General features: G+C 42.7%; 1 protein-coding gene across 22 annotated transcripts in view; it reads right to left on the bottom strand.

Annotated features, from left to right (window-relative positions):
* PDE4DIP (phosphodiesterase 4D interacting protein) overlaps positions 1–21,793 on the bottom strand; it is a 176,731-nt gene that overhangs the window by 139,974 nt on the left and 14,964 nt on the right. For 3 of the 22 annotated variants that reach the window (XM_019714223.2, XM_074318445.1, XM_074318450.1), the window contains exon 1: positions 15,975–16,350. The exons of the other annotated variants lie outside the window; for them this stretch is intronic. In XM_019714223.2, the coding sequence (XP_019569782.2) occupies positions 15,975–15,994 (20 nt within the window). In that variant the 5' untranslated portion in view covers positions 15,995–16,350. Of the gene's footprint in view, positions 1–15,974; positions 16,351–21,793 lie in introns of those variants that run through there. 22 annotated transcript variants of the gene reach the window in all.

Here is a 21,793-nt window from a genome sequence, read left to right as displayed (position 1 = left end):
GACTGCATGGGGGGAACAGAAGTGGATGGGGAAAGCAAGAAGTTGTGGTGGTTTTAAATAAAGGAAAAGACGGGAGATGGAGAGAAGGAAATGATTTCAAGATATGTTCAGGAAGTAGAACTGACATGGAAAACAGATCAAGTCTCTTAATGGAAATGTTAAAAACACCACAATTCAGTAGCAAGAATCGTGTGTGTGTATCCAGCGTAGTGAAGACCACCATTTCTAGCACATCAGGGGGACAAAAAACTCTCAAAATGTACTAACAAATATCTGTCGAGCACCTACTATGTTTTAAAGGCACCATCTTTTAATTTTTTTAAAGACTTTATTGGGGAAGGGGAACAGGACTTTATTGGGGAACAGTGTGTACTTCTGGGACTTTTCCAAGTCAAGTTGTTGTCCTTTCAATCTTAGTTGTGGAGGGCACAGCTCAGCTCCAAGTCCAGTTGGTGTTGTTAGTTGCAGGGGGCGCAGCCCACCATCCCTTACGGGAGTCAAGGGGTCGACCAGCAACCTTGTGGTTGAGAGCCTGCTCTCCAACCAACTGAGCCATCTGGTCACCTGGTAGCTGAGTGGCAGCTCATTGACTTCATTCTAGTTGCGGAGGGCACAGCTTGCTGGCTCATGTGGGAATCGAACCGGCAGCCCCATTGCCCAGAGCTCACATTCTAACCAGCTGAACCACCCATCCAACCCTAAAGGCACTGTTTTAAGCTCTGCGAATGTAGCAGCAAACAAAACTGACAAAAATGCCTGCACCCGTGGAACTTACAGTAAGGGAAAACAAATCAGTAAAAGGGATAGTCACAACGGGGGACAAGTACTGTAAAAAACCCAAGTGGGAATGGGGATAGGGAGGGCTGGGGGTATGGGGAGGAGGAGGGGACGGCAATTTTCAACAGGCAAGGTTTCTCTGTAAAGTACTAAGCGTAGCCAGGGTGGTATGTGGGGGGAAATCTAAGCAGAGGATGTCAAGTGCAAAGGCTCTTAGGAAGGCACATGCCAGAGCATTTGGGGAACCACAGGGAGGTCAGCGTGGCTGGGCAGAGTGAGCGCAGGTAAGTGGTAGGAAGCGAGGTCGGGGGAGTAATGGGGAAGCTGGGCAGGAGGGCAGATTGTATTAAACCTTTTGGGACATTGAGAGGCATTTAGCCACTGGGGTCTTGTGAGTCCAAAAGAGAGATGGACTGAGTGACAAATGTTGTCAAAGGGCTGGCATTGTTTTGACAACAGACTAGCTGTGTGGGGAAGGAGAAATAGAGAAGTGATTGCCATGATCCTACAATGAAAAGCTTTCAACATTTAGCTTATTCCTTAAACCCTGGGTACTCCCAGTTAGTTGTTCCAAAAATAATTCTGTAGACAGAGATTTAGAGAGTTTCTCTTTTTAAAAGCCAGCAGACATTCACAGGGAGGCAGAGGAGAGCCTGGCATTTGATTAGAAACTGTTGGTGTTCTTTCTTCTCTGTCTCAGGGCTGGATCTTGGCATAAATCTTCACTTGGTTAAGTTCCAGAGAGACATGAAAGGACCAGACAGGGCATATTGGTCTACACACACCACCTGGCAATTCTTCACTATTCAAAAGCAGATCGCCAGCTAGTGGTTCTTCCAGGCCCTCTGCCTCTTTCTCTTTCCATTTCTCATTAAACACAGTTGCTGACATTGAACAATGGAAGAGATGAAATGAATATACTACTTATGGATTCCCCTCTGTTGAGATAGAGCAGGGGAAGGATGTTGAAAGTATCAGCCAGAATGATATCCTAAAAAATTTGTGGGAAAAAACACTTCTACGGAGCTGCTGCTATTCACACATTGGATGGACTCTGTTACATTCAGCCCTAGGTAACTGCACCTGCCATGAGGAGCAGGGTCATCCTCAGGCCAAATTCAACCCATCCGACATGTTATTTGGTCAACACAAAGTTGACCCATTTTTAACTTCTCTTGGGAAATGAATGGGTCTAGCAATGCTCAGCCTGCCTTCACACACCAGGAGATAACCTGCTGTCTCTAAACCGAACAGGTATGTGTGTTCCAGTTTGGGACTGTCCTTGTCACACCGGGTCCTCGTCCCAGCTCACGCACTCATTTATGATACTTGCTTGACTCCTTATAAGTCTCAGAGGCTCTTACCCCTGGTGTAGACAGTTTCATTTCTGCCTTAAGACACAGTCTCGAGTCATCTATTGGCTTCAGTACATGATTCATTCATTTGTGACCATAAGCTGCTAACTGGCTTGTAAGTCACGCTTACCTCTCTGGGCTTCAGTTTCCACAAATATTTGTAGAAGTGCATGGATTTCTAAGGCTTCTTGCAGTAATTAATGCAATTCTATTCTAATAGATGCTTCACTATAAAAACCCATTTTAATACTTTCCAAGAATCCGAGGAACTGGCCAGACATGATCTCATTCAATCCTCCTGGCTCCAAAGATTCCCCCTTCTAGATCAGGAGCAAGTTACAACCAGGCCACGAGTATTGGTCCCAGGAGACACCCCACTTTCTCCGCCCTGCCCACAGCCACCCTGAGCTAGCTGCCTGCCTGGGATGAATCAATCACTGGAAGGATAGAGAGGTCACTTTGGATGGGTACTGAGTTAATGGGCTTGTTGTAGTCTCAGGAGATTTTTTAAAAAATCACTTTAACTCTATTAACAGCTCAAGTTCCCTCTGATTGCCAGAGAGTGGGGCTCACTCAGCTGTTCCAAAAGGTTGGTGAGGAATTTGATGCTCCCCCAGGGAAGGGGCTCTTCGGGAAGAAACACAGGGTAGATGACTAGGGGACTGCAATTTGTGACATCTGATAAACCAAAGTACAAAGAGAATTGGAGTATGCTAGAGACAGACTCCAAGCTTGCCCTCCACCCCACACACAATCATATACACAAAGCAGTAATATATGTTGGTAAATTCTTCCGTATTACCCAAGTCTGGAAAAAACACTTGTATATCCTTTGTCCTAGTTTCTCAAATTCAAGTGCTTCTAGATTTCTTTTTTTAAACACAAATCCATGAATGACTCATGCTCAGCTAGTAAGTGGTCACTGGGGCACTTACAGCGCCCCTGCATAGATGTACATATGAGCGTATATAATATTTCCCACAAGGTGCTTTTACCTTAAATGTTGTTTTCCTGTATAAATTAACTATACTTTCCCTCAAACAGACTTATCCTATTTTTTTTATTTTTTTATTAGTTTCATGTTTACAAAACACTGTACTTGTTAGACATTTATCATGTATACCCCTCACAAAGTGATAACCCCCCCCAATCTACTACCCCTCTGACATTGCACACAGTCATTACATTTCTGTCTCTATTCCTTATGCTGTACTCTGCTTCTCGTGAATATATATAATTATAGTTGACATTCATTGTTATTCAGCTTCAGCTTCAGGTGTACAGTGCAGTGATCAGGCATCTACATCATCCCTGAGGTGGTCTCCCTAATAAGACAAGCGTCCATTGGATACCCTACAAAATCTTTACAACGTTATTGATTATATTCCCCAAATTGACTTTCGTATCCCCGTGAGCCCTATGCTTTTCTCCCTACCTCTTCCATCGGTCAATATGGATTCCAATTCCACTCAAATTACTTTTATTTCGTTTTACCAAGACACTCTCCTGCTTAATTTGAGGAACCCAACATCTTCCAGGCACGACCCACCCACCTAGTTTCTGCGTGGTCCATTACCCACATTTTCTTGACGTGCTCACCAGTAGCCATGAAGGTAGCCACTGAAGATTCCAACAATCCATCAACATTCCGTATTCCACCTGCCTAGCTTTTCCTACTGTTTTCCGGGGTGATTAGGTTGAGAACGCTCAGCAAAGAACAGCTCCTCTCAAAGTCATCTGCTGTGCTCTGATACTCTGATACTGTCAAACTGTGCTGTGATCATTTCTCCCAATAAGTTTTCTCAGGATGGTAGCTTCACTTATGTCAGGAATAACCATGGCACTCGATTTTGCTTTGCTCGAAAATGGCCACAATGTAGCTCCTTTCCCAGAGGTGAGCAGCTTGCTGTCCCCACTAGTCTAGTCTCTCATAACATTGTGGGGAGGGGTAGAAACTCCGGTCTTTCTTCCTCAGCAAAGGGTGACACCACGAGGGAGCCTGCAGAGAGATAGTTTCTATAAGGCAGCCATAGGCCCTCTTTTACAAACTGCGTATTTGGTGTTAAGGCCTTGTTTTGGCCTGTTGGATTTGTGGACTAAGAAGAGCCGTGGGTCTTGTGAATGGACCATATTATTCACGAGCAATGGCAAGATGGCAGTCATACACCTTCACCACGACAAAGCAGGCTGTGCCTCAAGCCTATGAACAGTCTGAGACATCCGAGGACCAAGGTCACTCCCAAACTATTTCTAAGGTGCTGCTGTCTGTCTAGGCCCCATTACCTTTTCCTTCTCAATCACACCTATTTAGATCATTAACCTACGGCTATTTCTTCCTAGGTGAGTGTCCAAACTCCCAAAGGGGTGTTATTTTTTTCAGGTCCCTCCCCAGAGAAATCACATGCACTTAGGTTGTTGGAGGACCACACAGTCTGACCCCCCCCCCCATGCTTGCTTAACATCTCTAAACCTGGGGGATAAAGACCATCTCCCAGAGGCATTTTCTATCGAAATTCTGTTTATATGGTTTTCTTATTATAAACAAAAATTCAGAAGGAGGAAAAACAATCTGCTATAGCAGAACTTAAACCTAAAACACTGGGCCTCTGATTGCTGTTTTTAGAGTTTTTTATTCCGTTTCATAAACATTTTTGAGAAGTTGCTTATATGGCAAGCATTGGAAATAAAAAGGTGAAAACAAAATATACCTGGTCATCAAGGTGCTCAGAGTCTACTGGGGGGGAGGCAGAAAGGATTCAAAGAGATAAGTATTAGAACAATAAGATTTAAAACAGATTTAGAACAATGAGATTTAAAACAGAGATTTCAGAACATAAATGAAATAGCAATTAATTTTGTCCTGATTGGGGATAGGGGTGTCTAGGAAACCTACAGAAAACAGACAACATTGATTCTGGGCCTTGAAGGATGGGTGTGAATAAGTAAGAAAACACGACAAAGGCCCCAAAACAGGAGAATGAGGGTGTGTTCAGCGCTTTCATTTCGTCCCCTCCCACCTGAGTGAGCAGAGATGGCTCAACACGACCACTTCCAACATCCTTTTTACCTGTCACTCTCCCCGAGCCTCCTCCCCAAACTCTAACCCTCAGGAAGGTGTATTAAGGGGAGTCAAGGGAGAAAATATGTCTTCATTTGCCCTTCCCACCTCAAACACTATAGTTTTATTTAACTATTTAGCCCAAATAAGGGTAGCAAGAAAAGATCAGGACTAATTTGCACTATAGTGAAAATGCCTACAGATACAGACCAGCAGAGAATCTGGAGAAGTAAAAAGGCTGGGTATTTAGAATGGTAGAAAACAGAAGTGATTATCTTCCCTTTTTTTTTTTTTTTCAACTAAAAGATTGAGTCTTATTTTTAAAAAATTAGGGGATATATTTTGATATGATTTACATTGCTCTTCTAATGAATGCCCTCAATAAACGATGAAATATATAAGGGATTAGGTTCAGAGTGGCCTTCTCAAACAGCGGGGGAATATGTGGACTGACAGAAAGATTGCTGAGTTTTGCTGTTTATGGGGGTCCCCCAGGATTAGGCACTGAACCAAACACACATTCTAACTCCCATGTTCTTAAAGCTCATTTAACATGCATTCCTAGACTCTAGTTCCAATGAAAGAAATCTTTCTAATGGTCAAAGATCTATTTTTCATACTTTTAATTTATATCCACACTCAACCCTTGCAGATATAAAAAGGCCTGACGAAGGAGAACTGCGGCCCACTTTCTTTAACACGTGGAGTTCCGGCTCTGAGAATTTTTAAAGGGTCGGGTTTCACAGAAAGTGCCAACTTAGAAACAATCTCTGGACCTGCCTTTGCATAATTTTCCAGCTCAACATGTTTTCTTACACTTGAATTTTCCTCAACGCTAATCTTGCTTTAAATGACCATCGTCATTATTTGGACAACCATCACCATCCATGACCAACGCTGCCACCACAATTCATTGAGGGCCCAATACTTTCCAGGCATTATCTCATTCAATCGTATAAAATAGGTACTGTAACCCCAATTTTATAGATGAGGAAACAAGAGGTCTATAAGAATCAAGTTAATTTGCCAGAGATCATACAGCTCATTGGCTAGTTCATTGCAGAAACTTGAAAACTGTATCTGTCTGACTCCAAACCTTTACTCTGTCCTCTACACCCCACTTGCACCAACATATTTACTGGGTAAATGAGCCTCCTTTGTACCTGCCTTGACTCCAGGGAAATGAACCCTGAGAAAGTGAGGCGAAAGGAAGGGTGGGCAGTGCTGCTATGGGAAGGAGATGGGATTTAGAATCAAATCCTGATACATATTTGTTTCTTGGGACACCAACTCATCCCTAGTGGACACGGCTCACACTTGAGTATGTGAATACTGGTATAATAGATGCCATGTGACAAATGATTAAAATCCTGAAAGGGAAGTGGCAAGTATGACTTTTTATATAGCGCCTACCCTGAAAAGTGAGCCATCCATTATTTTATACTTCCCTATCTCTACTCAAATTTCTCCAAATAGTCACACATTCTCTGAACTCCTTCTGTGATAACAGTTGGTACTGTCCCCAACAGACAAAGGGAATAAACTCCCAGACAGGAGAGGTGATGGAAATAGACACAATAAAAGTGGGAAAGGCCATTGGTGAATAAGCTCCAAGACTTCTCCACAGATCTTTGTTTCTCTTGCCAAGAGAGATACTGAGTACATCATCTATGTTCCAAACATTGCCAGATACCATTCCATCCCCCCTAATTTGGCACCAATATTGCAAAAGCATACATTCAAATGCAAATAGGGTAGAAGTCACAGATGCAGAGCGCAAGGCTATTATATAATAAATGCAGCAAGACTATAATTTTATCTCATCTCAAGACCTATCGTTATACAATTGCAAGCTAGGATGCTTAATTGGCAAAGCCCCTCAGAAAAGGGAGCGCACCACTCGTGGGGTTTCCTCAGCGCTCTAAGTGTGGGCTGACTTGGCACGGACATAGTCACATCCACTCTTCTCCCGTACAAGCTGCAATTACACCCTTCCCTCGACAGAATCTATTCACCGACCTCGATCTTAGCCAAATGGATCCCTGGGAGGTAGTTTTCTGGAGTGCTAAGTCCTCAGTAGTTACAGGGAGTGTCATGGGCCATCAGTGACAACTTGGAGTCCTGTGACCTGTTTTGCTCCATCCTAAGAGGCACTGACATTATTTTTCTTGTCAAGAGCCATCAAGGTCCAGAGACGTCACTTAGTACTTAAAAAATATAAAGGTAGTTCAAGTAATTCTTTTCCTCGCTTTGCCCTAGGAGGTCATCAGACTTGCAAATATCTAATAAATTCTCCTCCCCGTCCCCTGAGCCAGTCAAGACTGATACGGTTCTTTCAAAAGAGATGTGAAAATAACCTGCTTCAGCTTCAGTCACGTCCCCCGGGGATGGCATCTGGGCTGTCCACCCACTTCTAAAAGTTAGCTTGTGCTTTTGACTTTTGGTCCCCACAATGAGTTCTGTATTCCTGGGTTTTCGTTAACAACCATGACTCACAAGGCACTGGGCTGGGCCGAGGCAGCTGGCTCAGTCTGTCTCAGAGCCCAAGACCAGACACCATGAGCTGCATCTTTTCTTTCCCTGTTTCCACCCACCTTTTCTCTTACTGTTTCTTTTCTTCATTGTGTCCATTTTTTTAATGATTTTTAAAGAATGACGGACTTTGTCTAGAAATTTGGAAAAGGAGAAGAGAGCATAGAGAAAGATAAGAATAATAATAAAAAATACTGCTACCATGTAAAGGCAACTTTGATAAAGATTTTCGTGTGTTTACTTCTAGTTGCTCTTCAGGCCATATGCCTGTGTGAATTCTGTGGCATAGAACATACAGACACTGAACATACAATTTTGTATCTTGATTGTATGTATATTATTGAAATCAAAGGAATGAATTTTTAGGGAAAGAGGAAGAGTCAAGGGAGGAGGCAGGTGAGAGAAGGAAGAATGTCTTCATAACATTACAGACTGTGCCTGAGATCAGAAAGAATGAGTCTAGTGCCTTCCTTCTCGGTGTGGTTTTATAACAACTAAAACAAAGCCGATAGAATCCTAGAGGATAATAAAATTGACTGAGATTTACCAAGGTTGGGGACTGATAAGGCAGTAGGAGATTCTAAAGAAGTGCTGAGAACAGTTCAGATAGCTGACCCTGAGATCAGCTATCTGAACTTGACCTTGTGGTCAGGAAATATAATTTTAGAATTAAAGGTCATACGAACGAGGGGGTTGGAGTAAAGATGAGCTACAACGAGTGGCTGTGCTTACAGTGTACTGACGTGAATTCGAATTGAGGGATTGTGAGGTTAGGGGGCAACAGTGACAGACACCCATGCCTGGCGACCCCTCTAAAAGGTCAGCACCTGGAAGGCAGGATTTTTGTATCATTCACTATCATGCACCCAGCATTTAAGAAGTCTAGATCATAACAGGAACTTGATGCATAGTCCTTGGACAAATAAATACAGCTTGAACGTATAAATGGCATCAAGCTCTGATAACTGGCTGTAGCCATTCCATAACGAGACACCTCCCAAACAGACATTCACACGAGCTGCAAGTAATGCTCTCTGGAAAGTTCTCAACTGAAGATCTGATGAGTACCAACAGCGGAAGATTGAGAGACAAAAGATAGTCCTTTCTTCCAATAAAATTATGGTATGGAAAACACCACGGAGACCAACCAGCTGCATGCTACAACAGAGAAGGCAGAGCGTGCTCTGGCTAGAGAAACTGTCTAGAACTAGGTTCCAAAGAGAATTCCAGAAGGAGGTAATGCAGGCACTAACCTCTGAAGGATAAATCGTTATCCTAGCAGAGGCACTTATTCATGCGTAGGTGGGAGCAACTGGTCCAGTGAGGCCCACTGCTAATAATTTTAGCTCAGGGTGAGCGAAGCGACAATGCAGCCCGCTCTCCAGGCCTGCTGGCAATAATGCTCTCCCGAGGTGCCAGTGACTTGGAAACTCCAACGTAATGAACGGAAGACTCTTACTAAAAGCAACTCAGTTCCAAACTTTACACGTTGTCACTTGGTAGACAGAAATGTGAATTTCTTCCTGCTAGAAAATACTGACTTGTTTTTAAAGTCGTAATCCTATAACCTAATACGGCATCTATTTCCTTTCTTTCCCCCTCTCCTTGCAACAGACATCCTAATATGTATGTATCATTCTGATGTAATTTACATCCACTTTTACTTTCTTCTATTAAGATTTTCTGTTTATTATCATTTCAGGAAACACTTCAAGATGGTAACAGATTAATAGCAGCAATGAAGCATTTGACCCTAGAGAGGGGTAAAACTTGGGGGTGTAGCTATTGGCTCGCTTAGGATACCCTAGTACACACCGCTTTACATCAGTGCATGTGCTACCATTTCCTCTTCTGCAATATAGGAACTCGGGTCTCCAAAAAGATATTTAAATTGAACATAATACCCTCTATAATAACACGAGTTATGTGATTCTAAACCTTGAGCAACTGAGCAATTTTCAAGAGAACCAGATGTGTTCAAAATAGTTATTCTACTTCTGAACATTTATCATCCAAAAATAATTCTATGGAGGGGCGGCTGGATGACTCAGTTGGTTAGAGCTCGAGCTCTCAACAACAAGGTTGCCAGTTCAATTCCCTCATGGGATAGTAGGCTGTGCCCACCTGCAACTAAGATTGAAAATGGCAACTGGACTTGGAGCTGAGCTGCGCCCTCCACAACTAGATTGAAGGACAATGACAGAGCTGATGGGCCCTGGAGAAACACACTGTTCCCCAATATCCCCCAATTAAAAATAAATAATCTTATGGAAGAAGATGCTTTATGCAGCTAGATGTTTACCAAGTATTATTTGTAATAGTTTAAAAAGTTGGAAACCCGAAGGCCTTATTATAGGGGAACTATTAAGTAAAGTATTATCATTCCACTTGACACACTAATTCCACATTTAGAATAATAATAGTCCACATTATGAAATGGGAAATGTATTTCAATTGTGTGAAATGCTACAAATTATTCAATTTTCTTTGTCATTCAGTGTTTTCTATGGATCAACAGTTATTGCTTTTTTACAACCCTTCTGCCTTGACCCTGAGGAGAAGACACCAGTTGTAGGTTACCTCTTCCCATAGTTGGCCTTGGAGACGCCAAGGGAGAAAGAAGTTTCTGTAGAGTGGAACAAATAGGAAAAGACTGGAAATAATGAGATTGATTAAGGGAAGATGCATTAGGAACTATTAAAATGCTATGAAAATACAAGTTTTTATTATTATTCATTATTATTATAAATAGTCTATGACTAATGAAGTGCTTCAGCCATGAGGAAAAAAAAAGGAAATTCAGATCATGCTCGTCTTGATGACCACAGAACTCGGAAGATGTTCTGAAACAGAGGAAAACAAGAATTCAGTGTGTTTGAATGTTTTAAAATAGAATTGCACAGAGCCACCTTGGGTCACCGTGACATCTCTTTTATTCTGGACTTTCTTCTAATTTTAAACGCTATTTGACTTTTTGCCAGAGACAACTTGTGGAATGTTCTGAGCCCAGTTTGGAGTTTTATTTATAAAATATGCTCGTTGGGTCAGTTTTAATAGGAGTAGTGTCCCAGGGCGTCCACCAAATGAATGGATGCTGCACAGCGCCTAAGGTGGCTTAACCTTCCCACCACAGTGCCCTCTCCCTGAGCCCCCCCAGAATGGAGAGGGCACTGCGATGGGGAGGGTCAGCCACCTTATTCTTTCAGAGACAAAAACAACCCCTTCCCATCTTCTGGTATTTTAAATCCAGCCTTAATACTAAGTGGAAAGAAGAGGAAGCAGTGGGGTGGGGGGTGAAGGGCTACTCTGATCTGGTATGTGGGAAATAACTGGGGGTGAAAGCACAAGTTGAGATAAATTCCTCAAATGCAAGTATGGGCCTACTTAAAAGTAGATCAGAGTTGTGAAGGCAGAGATTTTCCTCCCCCAAAGGTGGAAAATTAATTGCTAGAAGTGCTGAATGTTCAATAGGAAATTCAATGTCCAAAGACTTCTCAATAATATAGAATTACGAAAAGGAGCATTTTCCTAATAAGAAGTGCTCTATGCGAACCAGCAGCACCACTAAGGAAAGAGATCAGAATCAACCAGGCCTTCAGGCTTCAGTGCTTTACTTTGCTTCCCTAGCCTCAGTGGCCACATCTACGAAATGGGGGAGAAATGCCACCTCTGGTTGTCACTATGCATTCGTAAACAGGACTCTGCTCACTCGAGAATTCAAAGAGAAGTAAATGTCCCTGGTTCCTCTAGTCTGAGAGTTAGTATCGAGCAGCAAAAAATGCAAATAAGTCATCAATGTCTTTCAAGTACAATTTAACTGTAATTAAAGGGGCATCTTGTCTTACTTGAGGGCTGCACTTCAGCTATGTGGGAAAGGAGAAGCAAAATCAAAATTCTTGAATTTGGAGACCAAACCACTGTTTTTCTTGGATGTTACTTCCCTCCTCCCAATTTTTACAGCCACAGCAGGCAAATACAATTAATGCTTGCATTTTATTAAATCCAATTACAGGCTAATAGAAAACAAAACAAGACAAATTTGTCTTCCTTTCCGAACCTTCAGTCTTATAGGTAGCTCTCAAATAGTTCAAGTTCACTTTCTGTTGAGTTATTTATTCAGTGAAATTGTATAAAGTTCATATATGATTCCCCTGACTTTTATTCAACTTTCCCATATATTAGAAATAAGAACATTTCCACTAAAAGGGGGAAGAGAATTAGTAATGACTTTTCCGGCATTTAACAATGTGGTAGGCTGAACAGTGGCCCTCTAAAGAAGTCTCTGGAAACTATAAATATGCTACTTTACATGGCAAAAGGGACTTTCAGATGTGATGAAGGATTTGGAGATGGGGAGATTATCTGGATTATCCAGTTGGGCCCAATGTAATCACAGGGGTCCTTGTAAAAGAGATATTCCATATGTGAGAGAATGAGAGGCGGAGATGAGGTGAAGACACAGGCTGGAGTGACGCCATTTCTGGGAAGGGGCCATGAACCAAGGAATGCAGGCAGCCTCCAGAAGTTGGAAAAGGCAAGGAAAGGATTCTTTCCTGGAGCTTCCAGGAGGAACACAGTCCTGCTGACCATTTGATTTTAGCCTAGAAGACCAATTTTCGGACTTCTGACCTCCAGAACTGCAAAATAATAAATTTGTATTGTTTTAAGCCACTAAGTTTGTGATAATTTGTTAGAGCCGCCAAAGTTGCTAGTCTAGATAGGCGAACACTAAACATTTAGAGCAGTAGAAGCTGTTTGCCCAATAGATAAGAGACTTACGGGGTGAGCAAACCCACCCTCGCCATCTCCATGAGCGTATACCTCTGACGGCTCTTTACCTAGTCATGGATATCAGTTGATCAGGGACCAAACCAGCTTTTTGTAAGACCCGTGTACTCATGGGCAATTTGGTATTCCAGAAACAACCATGGTCTCCCCAGATGATTTAACCAGAGTCTGGTAACAGCCAGGCAACACCCCCAGAACAAAAACACGCGCACTGACCTGTAGCAGGGCAGATGAGTACAGCTGGGAGTAGCGGGTATTTAACTTTGAGGGCTCAAATACTCAGCACCCTGTCCTTTGTGGGAAGACTGAGCAAGATAAAGGGAATGGGGGTTTAGGTGAAAAACCCCTTGTAGAGGGGGCTTTCCAGAGCTGCCAAGAATGAAACATGGGAATAGAATCACAGTGTTAAACTTAGTCAGAAGCTTAAGAGTAGTCAGGATTAGCAGCCAGCTTCAGAACCAACTCAGAAACAGAGTCACCTACAAGACTCAATTCACATGAAGGAATGAAGCGCTTAGTCTTTGCAATTAGAGAGTTCCAGCCTATATTTCTTCCTCAACAGCGTGTATCACCTGGGAAAGTTACTTAGTATCTCTCAAGTTCCATTTTCTTGTCTTAAAAAGGAGCATAGTAACATGTACCTCAAACCTCATAGAGCATGTGGATTAAGTGAAATAAAGTACGCAAAGGGATTAACACACAAGCTAACGAACGCAAGCTTAATAAATGGTGGCTTTACAGTTAATTTTTATTCTTTGAATCCCCCAAGTTGTGCTTCTCCATGGTGCTCCCGGAGCAACCGATGCGTACGTCTGCCTCAGCCGCTCTCTGTTAGAAGTACAGACAATGGGAAGCAGACACCCGGTACCATTCATTGTTTTACCCTTAGCACTTAGCACAGGGCCTGGTCTGCATTGGGCTCTCACGTTTTAAATAAATGTTTACGAACTGATCTTAGCTGTGAATTAGGAAGCATCTGGGACATCAGTTATGATCTATGATTATAGGATTTTTCCATGTGTGACCCATTAGGTGGTGAAATAAATCTAGTGAGTCACACCAGCATTTGTTTTTCTAAAGAAAAAGGAATAGGATAGAAAAGATCAGGGTATAAAACACATAGTAAGGTTAACTATTGTTACATGAAAACTTTATTTCAGTTTATGGCACTGCACTTGGTTGCAAGGTAAATACATTTCTATTGTGGGTCAGGGTGAAAAAAAAAGTGTGAGCATTCTGACTATTTCACCTCACCAACATCTGGTATTTTCTGTTTTGTTTTTGTTTTTTGTTTTTCATTTTAGCCATTCTGATGTGTAATAGTGGTACGGCATTGTGGTTTTAACGTGCATTTCCCTGACGATTGTGACCTGGAGAACCTTTTCACCATCTCCCCTTCTGGAAATCCTTTATAAGCACTTTAGAAAAGTACTTGGCAGTATCTACTAAAGTTGAACATGCATTTCCTATTACCCAGCAATTCTATTTCTATGTATTTACCCAAAAGAAATGTGTTTAGCAAAGACACGTACAAGAATGTTCACACCAACACTATGCATAATAGCCCCAAACTAGAAATTTGCCCAAATGCTCATTAACAATACAATGGATACATCAATGTGATAGATTCACACACACCAGAATCCTATATAGAAGCAAAAATGAATGAACTACAACTACACACAACAATGTGAAAGAATCCCATAAGCATAAGATGGAGTGAAAGAAGCCAGATACAATAGAGTACACAGTGGATGATTTCACTTACGTAAAGGTCAAAAACAGGCCAAACTAATCTATGGTGTTAAAAGTTAGGATAATGGTTATCCTTGGGGTCACCAGGGTTTCAGGGGCGCTGGTCATATTCTCTTTCTTGATCTGAGCGCCCGTTCCATAGGTACACTCTGTTTGTGAAATTAATTGAACTACATAAGCGTATGACTTGTGATTTCTATGAATTTTTTCTGAATTAGTCTGAAGTTGTTACATCGAAAGTTCAAAAAAAGCTAATAATACTTTAAGTGTGAAAAACACACAGAAAGCAAGAATCCCTGATACACTCACCCTCATTACTGTCAAGTGGTCATCTAGCCTTTGCTTGAATAACTCCAGGGTCAGGAATCTATTTACTGCCCAGGTAGGTCCCTTGTTAGAAAGCGTTTCCCTTACACTCAGTCATAACGTGCCTCCCCACAACTTACTCCAATCGGTTGTTCTGTCTTCCTAACAGATTCCAAATCGATCTACTCCCTGTACTGCCAACTGCTCTTCAAATATTTGATGGGAACTACCATATCCACCCTCCCCAACCCTCCGCTGCCAAGTTGCCACTTCTCCAGACTAAAGAGCCCCAGGATCCTTTGGTCACCCCTCAAGGTGTGGTTTTCAGCCCCCTCACATCTCTTGATGATACTCCTTTTTCCTAGTGATGCCCAAAAACAGAGCACAGCCCCCTAGGAGAGGCCTGAGAAGAGCAGAAAAGAGCAAAAAGTAGAATCCTCACTTGCAAATCTAGATAGTGTGCTTCTGATCAGCACATCCAGAAGCTTCCATTTGCTCTTTCTCTGAAATTCACATTATGCAGCTCACTCCTGTTGAACGATCTATCGGCTAAAATCCCCCAGGTCATTTTCACAAGTACCGTTAAGCCCACATTTACCTTCTGTGTTTGCCCAGTCTGCCCTCTCTTAGGACTCAGAACACTCTCTGGCCCCACTCCAGTTCTCCAAAGTGAAGCCTTGGAGGTGGAGAAGTATCTGTTATGGAAACACCTCTGAATACAGTCTCTCCACCCGCCCTCCCACTGAAAACCAAAAATGAAGGAAGCCTTTGTCTCAAGAGGTCATCTCCTAGGCTTGAGGGAGCTCCATTTTAAAGTATATTTGGGGGGAGGAGTGGGGTGTAGAGAAAACACAATTCCACCGGGCATCTCCAAAATCTGACCTAAGAGCAGGCTGTCACCCTCGCCTGGACAAAGCCTGGGCAATAACCGGCACCCTGATCTCTTGCTTTCTCCTTTCCTCTCCCAAAGTCAGCTCCCACTGGAGACTCTGGACATGCGCGTGGATGGGCTCTGCTCACTCAGCCCTCACCCGTGGAAACGTGGCAGCGTGAGACAGAAGGAAATCTGCTATTTTTTTCAAGGTATCTGAAATGAAAAGTGCCTCTAAAGAAAGACCTGCAAGAACCCTTCTCATCTGCGGAACAAGGAAAAGACAGAGAAACATTTCTATAGAAACTCCCAGGCAGCCTCAGTGGTTATTTTTAACATCAAGAGTAGGTGGCAGGCAGATTCATTTCGCAAGGAAAACACCAGAACAGAACAGGAGGCAAACCAAGAGAAGTGGGCTGGGAATTAGGGAGGGAGAGACGCTGTCAAAGGCCCCTCCCTGGTGGTGAGGGGCGACCTCTCGGGAGAGGCGCAGAGAAGCCGGGCTCCGGGGAGAGAGCGGCCGCTCACCTACCTCGTCCACGTCCGCTCCATTTTCCAGGCGCTGTCCTTACTTTCTGAGCGCTGCTCACCCGGGAGTGGAAGCAGCCTGGGGAAACGAAAAGCCTTGCCCACGGATGTCCAGCGCAAAGAGCAGCAGCCTCTTCCTCCCCAGCGCCCTCGCTCCCTCCGTGTCTGCGATGAGAGAGCTCAGCTCCCTGCTTTTTCAGAAAACCGCTTGGACGTGGCCGAACCTCCAGCTAACGGGGCGACCGGCACAAGGAAAGGACTGTTCTCCGTAGGAAGCTGGACGTGGAGCGGAGCGGCGCCCAGAGCTGTTTTGGGAGCTGGGGCCAGAGGCAGCGCAGGCTGAGACACGACTGGCTGGCACGAGTGGCTCGGCACCAGCTGAGCTGTCAACCGCGAGGGGAGGCGGGGCTCCGCCAGCCGGCGAGCAGGGGCAGGGCCCGCCCAGGTCGCACGCCGCCTGAACACACCCTCCCTGCCTTGGTGATGTGGGCAGCAGGGTGGAGGGCTGAGAGGACGAGGTACCAAGCCCTCCATCCCTCGCCCATCCCATGGAGGAGCTTTGGGGGGTGGGGGGGAACCAACCAACTGTCGGGAGAATATGGAGAGGAGGTCACCCAACCCACAGGTCACGCCGCAGCCAGAGCTGGAGTCTGGGAAGGTTTTAGGTGCAATCCTGAATGAACGAAGATACACACTAGATGGTCAAAGGACATGTTATTGCCCTAGAGAGCTGCCATGTCAGTCTCACCATTCATTTGGGGACAGAACCTTCCTCAGAAAAGGAAGCGTCCTAACAAAACCTTGCAGCCTTCTTAGCGGCCGCCATCACAGATGTCCCCTGGTTTTAGGGTATTCTGTTTCCCTGGGTTTCCATTCCCCAAGCGCTGAGGCAACTGGGCCCTACCACTGGCTGCAAGAGGGCGGAGGGTTCCTGAACTTCCCAGAACGCTAGAAAAACTTCAAGACAGTGGCCATGAGGACCTAGAATCTCCCCTATAACAGACTGTTCTAAGATCATGGAAAACGGTCCTTTGCAGATGGCTCCGCCTGAGACCCTGGCACCATCTATTTACGTAACAAAGTTTAAACAAGTCACACATGCTATAATTACAGTGCTTACAGCCCTGAAGTTCCTTTTCAGCTCTAAAATAAAACCCTTTTATTAAGTGACATAATCACTGTTATTATTAGCATTACCACTGACCTTTTTTTACTTTGCAGAAAGCTTTACAGTGCCCACATGTGGCAATGTTGATTGAGTTATATTTGCTTCACAGATGGTAACTTTGAGACCCAAAAAGCCTCCAAGTCTCTGCTGAGACTCCACTACAGGTCGCCTTCTGCTCCACGTGGCCCCAGAGACACGTTCTCTGAAGACCAACGAGGCTTCTCCAGAATGAAGTGTTTCTCTCAGGTATCCTAGCATGCCTGCGTACGGGGGAGACTGCAGGGCACCTGCATCCTTGGGGCAAACTGCCATTCTGCCTCCCATCTCTTGGATTAGTTCTTCTAATGGTCAGTACACAATAGGGACTGAGCAGGATAACATTAAAACGTCTGAGAATTCAGAGGAACCATCTGAAAGGCCATTAGTCTAAACGCCCCCCAACCTCAACATTTAGCTTATACTTAAGCTATAGAGTGCTCTCGAGCTTAGAATGTTTCTTGAAAACATTTCAGACGGGACCTTAAGACCCAGTTCGACCTGAGACAAGGCTCACAGGCCTGCCTGTCTTGAAAAGAATCTCCTGCTGCCGCTGAAGCAAAAGTAAATAAATAAATAAATTGTGAAAAGGGGCAGAAAAAGTCAGATTTTTCATCAACCCCGAAGTTGGTGCTATATTTAGTTTTGTCTCAAATCAAATTATGGGCTACTGAGTTCGAAGAGAAACTCTGTCTGCATTCAAGAAATGACAGCAATGACTAGATAAATTGTAGGGTCTCAGAAGTGAGCCTAGAAAATATGCTCATTTGTTTCTAAAATTATTTTTTTACAAAGTTCATAACACGTTCGTCCTGAAACATTTGAAAAATGCAGAAAATATGTACAAAATAGGTAGAAAGTAAATTACCTATAATCCCGAGGTAATCAATATTAAAATTGTTTAATTTCTTTCCATTTTTGTAAAAATGTATCTTCTAACCCAAAGACTGACTCTCTCTTACACATCTAACAGTATATTCTTGAGATGTTTCTTTGTTGCTTTACAAATTACATTTATTGTCAAAAATAACAAACATTTTGTGCTATATTGTGAAAGAAAATCCATACATCCATTCCTCCAGCACAACTTTTTAAATTTCTGGATACTCCCTCTAGTTGTTTTTCACATATATTACATATCTATTTGGAGAGTTATGATTACAGCTTAGATATAAGTTTATATCCTCCTTTTCTCACTTATTAAATTTTTGTCCATGTTGTTAGCGAGTGTTCATATTTATTATTCTAATGATTATATATTGTATAATATCAATATAACCAGTTTACTTAATATTATATTACTGCATGGCTATGCTGCTTCTAATATTAGACTCTTATAAACGATGCCTTAATGAAGTTTTCTTGCCTTCATTATTTAGTTTTTTTAAAATTATTTCCCTAGGATAACTTCTTAAGACATAGGAATTTTAGGGTAAAAGGACTTTCTAATTTTATCATCTTGCACAGCCTCAACAACACTAGGACTTATCATTTTATTTTCTTTCTCATTTAATAGATAAGATACAATTTAATAGTTATAAGATACTGTAGGTATATATGTATATTGTATACAATATATCAAGTAATTTAATATCATCTCATTTTACTTTATATTTCTCAGACTACTAGTCTTGTTTTTTTTAACTTTTATTTCTTTTAAGTGTGTTTTTCCAGAACCCATCAGCTCCAAGTCAAGTAGTTGTTTCAACCTAGCTGCGGAGGGCACAGCTCACACTGGCCCATGCGGGATCGAACCAGCAACCCTGGTGTTGGGAGCATCGCGCTCTAATCAACTGAGCTAACCGGCCGCCCCACTAACTAGTAAGTTCTTATTGTATTGCTTACTTGCCAACCATTGTCTGTAGTAGGTAGTCATCATGAAATCCTGCTGTGTTAAGCCACTGTATTATATATTATATACGTTATAACATATATATGGTATATATGGTATGTATTATGTTATGTATTTGACATTAGTCATCTTTTTGCTGAAACAATGCTGCTTAACAAAGAACTCCCAAAACTCAGTATTGTGCAGCAAACACCCACTTCCACTCAAGCATCTGTGGTTCAGGTGTGGATTAGTTGGGCATAGGTTCAGGTCGGATCCATGTTCTCTCTCATTCCAGGACCCACACTAAAGAAGCAGCTGCTACCTGGGGAATATTCTTTTCATGGTGGAGTACAAGAGTGTAAGAGAATTGACAGAAGCTGTGATGTCACTTAAAGTCTCTGCTCAGAACTGTCCCTTCTGCCATATTCCATTCCCCAAAGTCAGTCACATGGCCAAGTCCAAAATCAGAAAAGGGGCAGAAAAGTGTACTCTGCCCACAGAATACAGGGGAGGTATTTGTGGAACAATAATACAACCTACCAGTCATTCTGTGTCGTACTTTCTGGCTTTTCTCCTTGTGGATACGTGGTAACTTTACCCTTCTCCACCCCACGTAAAGTTAGATGTGGCTTTTGGCCAATGGAATGTAGTTTGCTTTGGTCTTTGAAATCTGAGAAGAAGTTTCATGTGGTCATTTCTATGTAGAACGTGGAAGTTATTAAGAGCCAGTACACAATGGGCAACTGTCGATCTCCACCGTTGTATTGATCCTTGACGATCAATATGTGTTAAGATGAAGCTTTCATCACCTGGGTTTCTGAGTTACTCTGATACGTTTTTGTTGTACTAAGTTACTGACATCTGGGGATTACTGGTTACTGCAGCATAACCTGGTCTATCCTGACATACTATTTATTTTATTTTTTAAATTCATTTTGAGACTGAGGCAGAGAGAAGATGTAGGTCCCCATGGCTCACTGTGTACAACAGAAAGTCACACGTCTTTCTCCTTGCGTATCTCTCCTGGTTTTCTGAATTAGAACTCACAGAATCTGGGTAGATAATGTTGACAAATTAAACCAGTTGTGTTATTCTTTCTTGAATACACTGCTCTTGAACTTGTCAACTGATTGTGCTTCAGGAAATGTTTGAATTGATGATAATGGACAAAAAATCGGAAGATATCTGTCTTCACACTCAGCTGCAAATGCTCCAAGGGTATTTTAACCATCCATTTAGTTTTTCTATGTCTTTTCTCTTTCTTCGGCTCTCCAGCTTGATTCTGGGTAAAAACGACTACTGATCTTGAAATGGATTACTCCATGTGCTATAAGGAAATACTAAACATAACCACGTCTAACATATTTTTGCCAGCATCTTCTAAAAGCGTTGTATGTATACTGACTCCTTCCATCCTCACAGTACCGTAATGAGGTGGACTCTAGTTATCTCTGTTTTGCAAATGACCAACGGGAAGCACAGGGAGGTCACGTATATTGCCTATGTTCCCAAAGCTGAGCTTTGAAACCCGTCTAGCTCCAGAACGTCACGCCTAACCACTCACTAGGCACACCGCATCCCTTATTTTGACCGCTAATATTCCCTGAGACTTAGATAGAACACTATGTCTGCGACATCTCACTTCACTAATCACTGCGGTTGATTCAGCTGACTTGGTTAGTCAGCAGATGTCTCTTTTGTCCCTCACAGCTCCATGTCCATCTCTCTAACCTTGGGTTTAAAAAATGTCCTTTCCAGACAGAGAAGAATCATTCTGCAATCAAAGATGGTTAGAGTGTCTGTGGTAGATTAAAGATGACCACAAATTCTTTCCTTCTTCTCCCACTGAGGGATGGAATCTAATTGCCCCCCCATACCCCATTTATCCGGGTTGGTTTGAGAGACTTACTTCACCATAGAATGCAGTGTAAAAAATGTCTGGTACTAGCCAAGGTTAATTCAAAGAGAAGCCTTGCAGCTTCCATGCAAGACTCTTAGAGACTTGAAGTCCTGAGCTGCCAGATAAGAAACTATCCTTCTAGAGAAACCATGTGGAGAGGTTCTGAGACTACACAGAGAGAGGGAGGAGCCTAGCTGAGCCCACCACCTAACAGTTCCCATCAATGTGCCCGGCACGTGAGTGAAGCAGTTTTGGACCAGTCCAGCCATTAGCTGTGGCTATTGGAATAAACTTGCCCTGCTGAGTCATGCTAGAATTACTGTTCCCCAAAGTCATGACACATAATAAAATGCTTTTTTGTATGTTAAGCCATAAGTTTTGGAGTAGTTTACAAAGTAGCAATAGATAACTGAACCAAATTTGGTATCTATATGTGGAGTGTTGCTGTAACAAAACCCTAAAACATCTTTGGGACCCGGATGCAGCAGAAGGTGGAAAGGCCTCAAGAGTATGTATAGAAGCTGGAAGGACACGAGGAAACTGCTGGAAAGCCTGTGAAGAAATAGTATTGGGGGCTGAAAAGAAAACGACCTGTGTTCTGTAGCGGCAGAAATTTGGCAAAACCATTACCCGTTGGAATGTGGAAAATAAAAACCGTACCTAATGAATGGATAAATGTGGCAATGGAAATTTTTAGGCAGAATTTCAAAAGTACTGACCAGTTTCTTTAACCACATGTAAGAAGGTATGAATAAATTAAAAAAAGAAAAAAGGTGGGCTGAAAAAAAGAGAACCATTCAGTTTTTAATCAGAATTTAGAGGAAATATATGCAGGACTTGCTAGGTTCAAAAATCAAACTGCTTCTCACCCCCAGTCTCTCCAGA

The sequence above is a fragment of the Rhinolophus sinicus genome, linkage group LG14 (assembly GCF_036562045.2).
Source record: "Rhinolophus sinicus isolate RSC01 linkage group LG14, ASM3656204v1, whole genome shotgun sequence".
NCBI classification, from domain to species: Eukaryota; Metazoa; Chordata; class Mammalia; order Chiroptera; family Rhinolophidae; genus Rhinolophus; species Rhinolophus sinicus.
The sequence above is the reverse complement of the archived record's forward strand: the minus strand, read 5'-3'. Positions and strand labels throughout refer to the sequence as shown.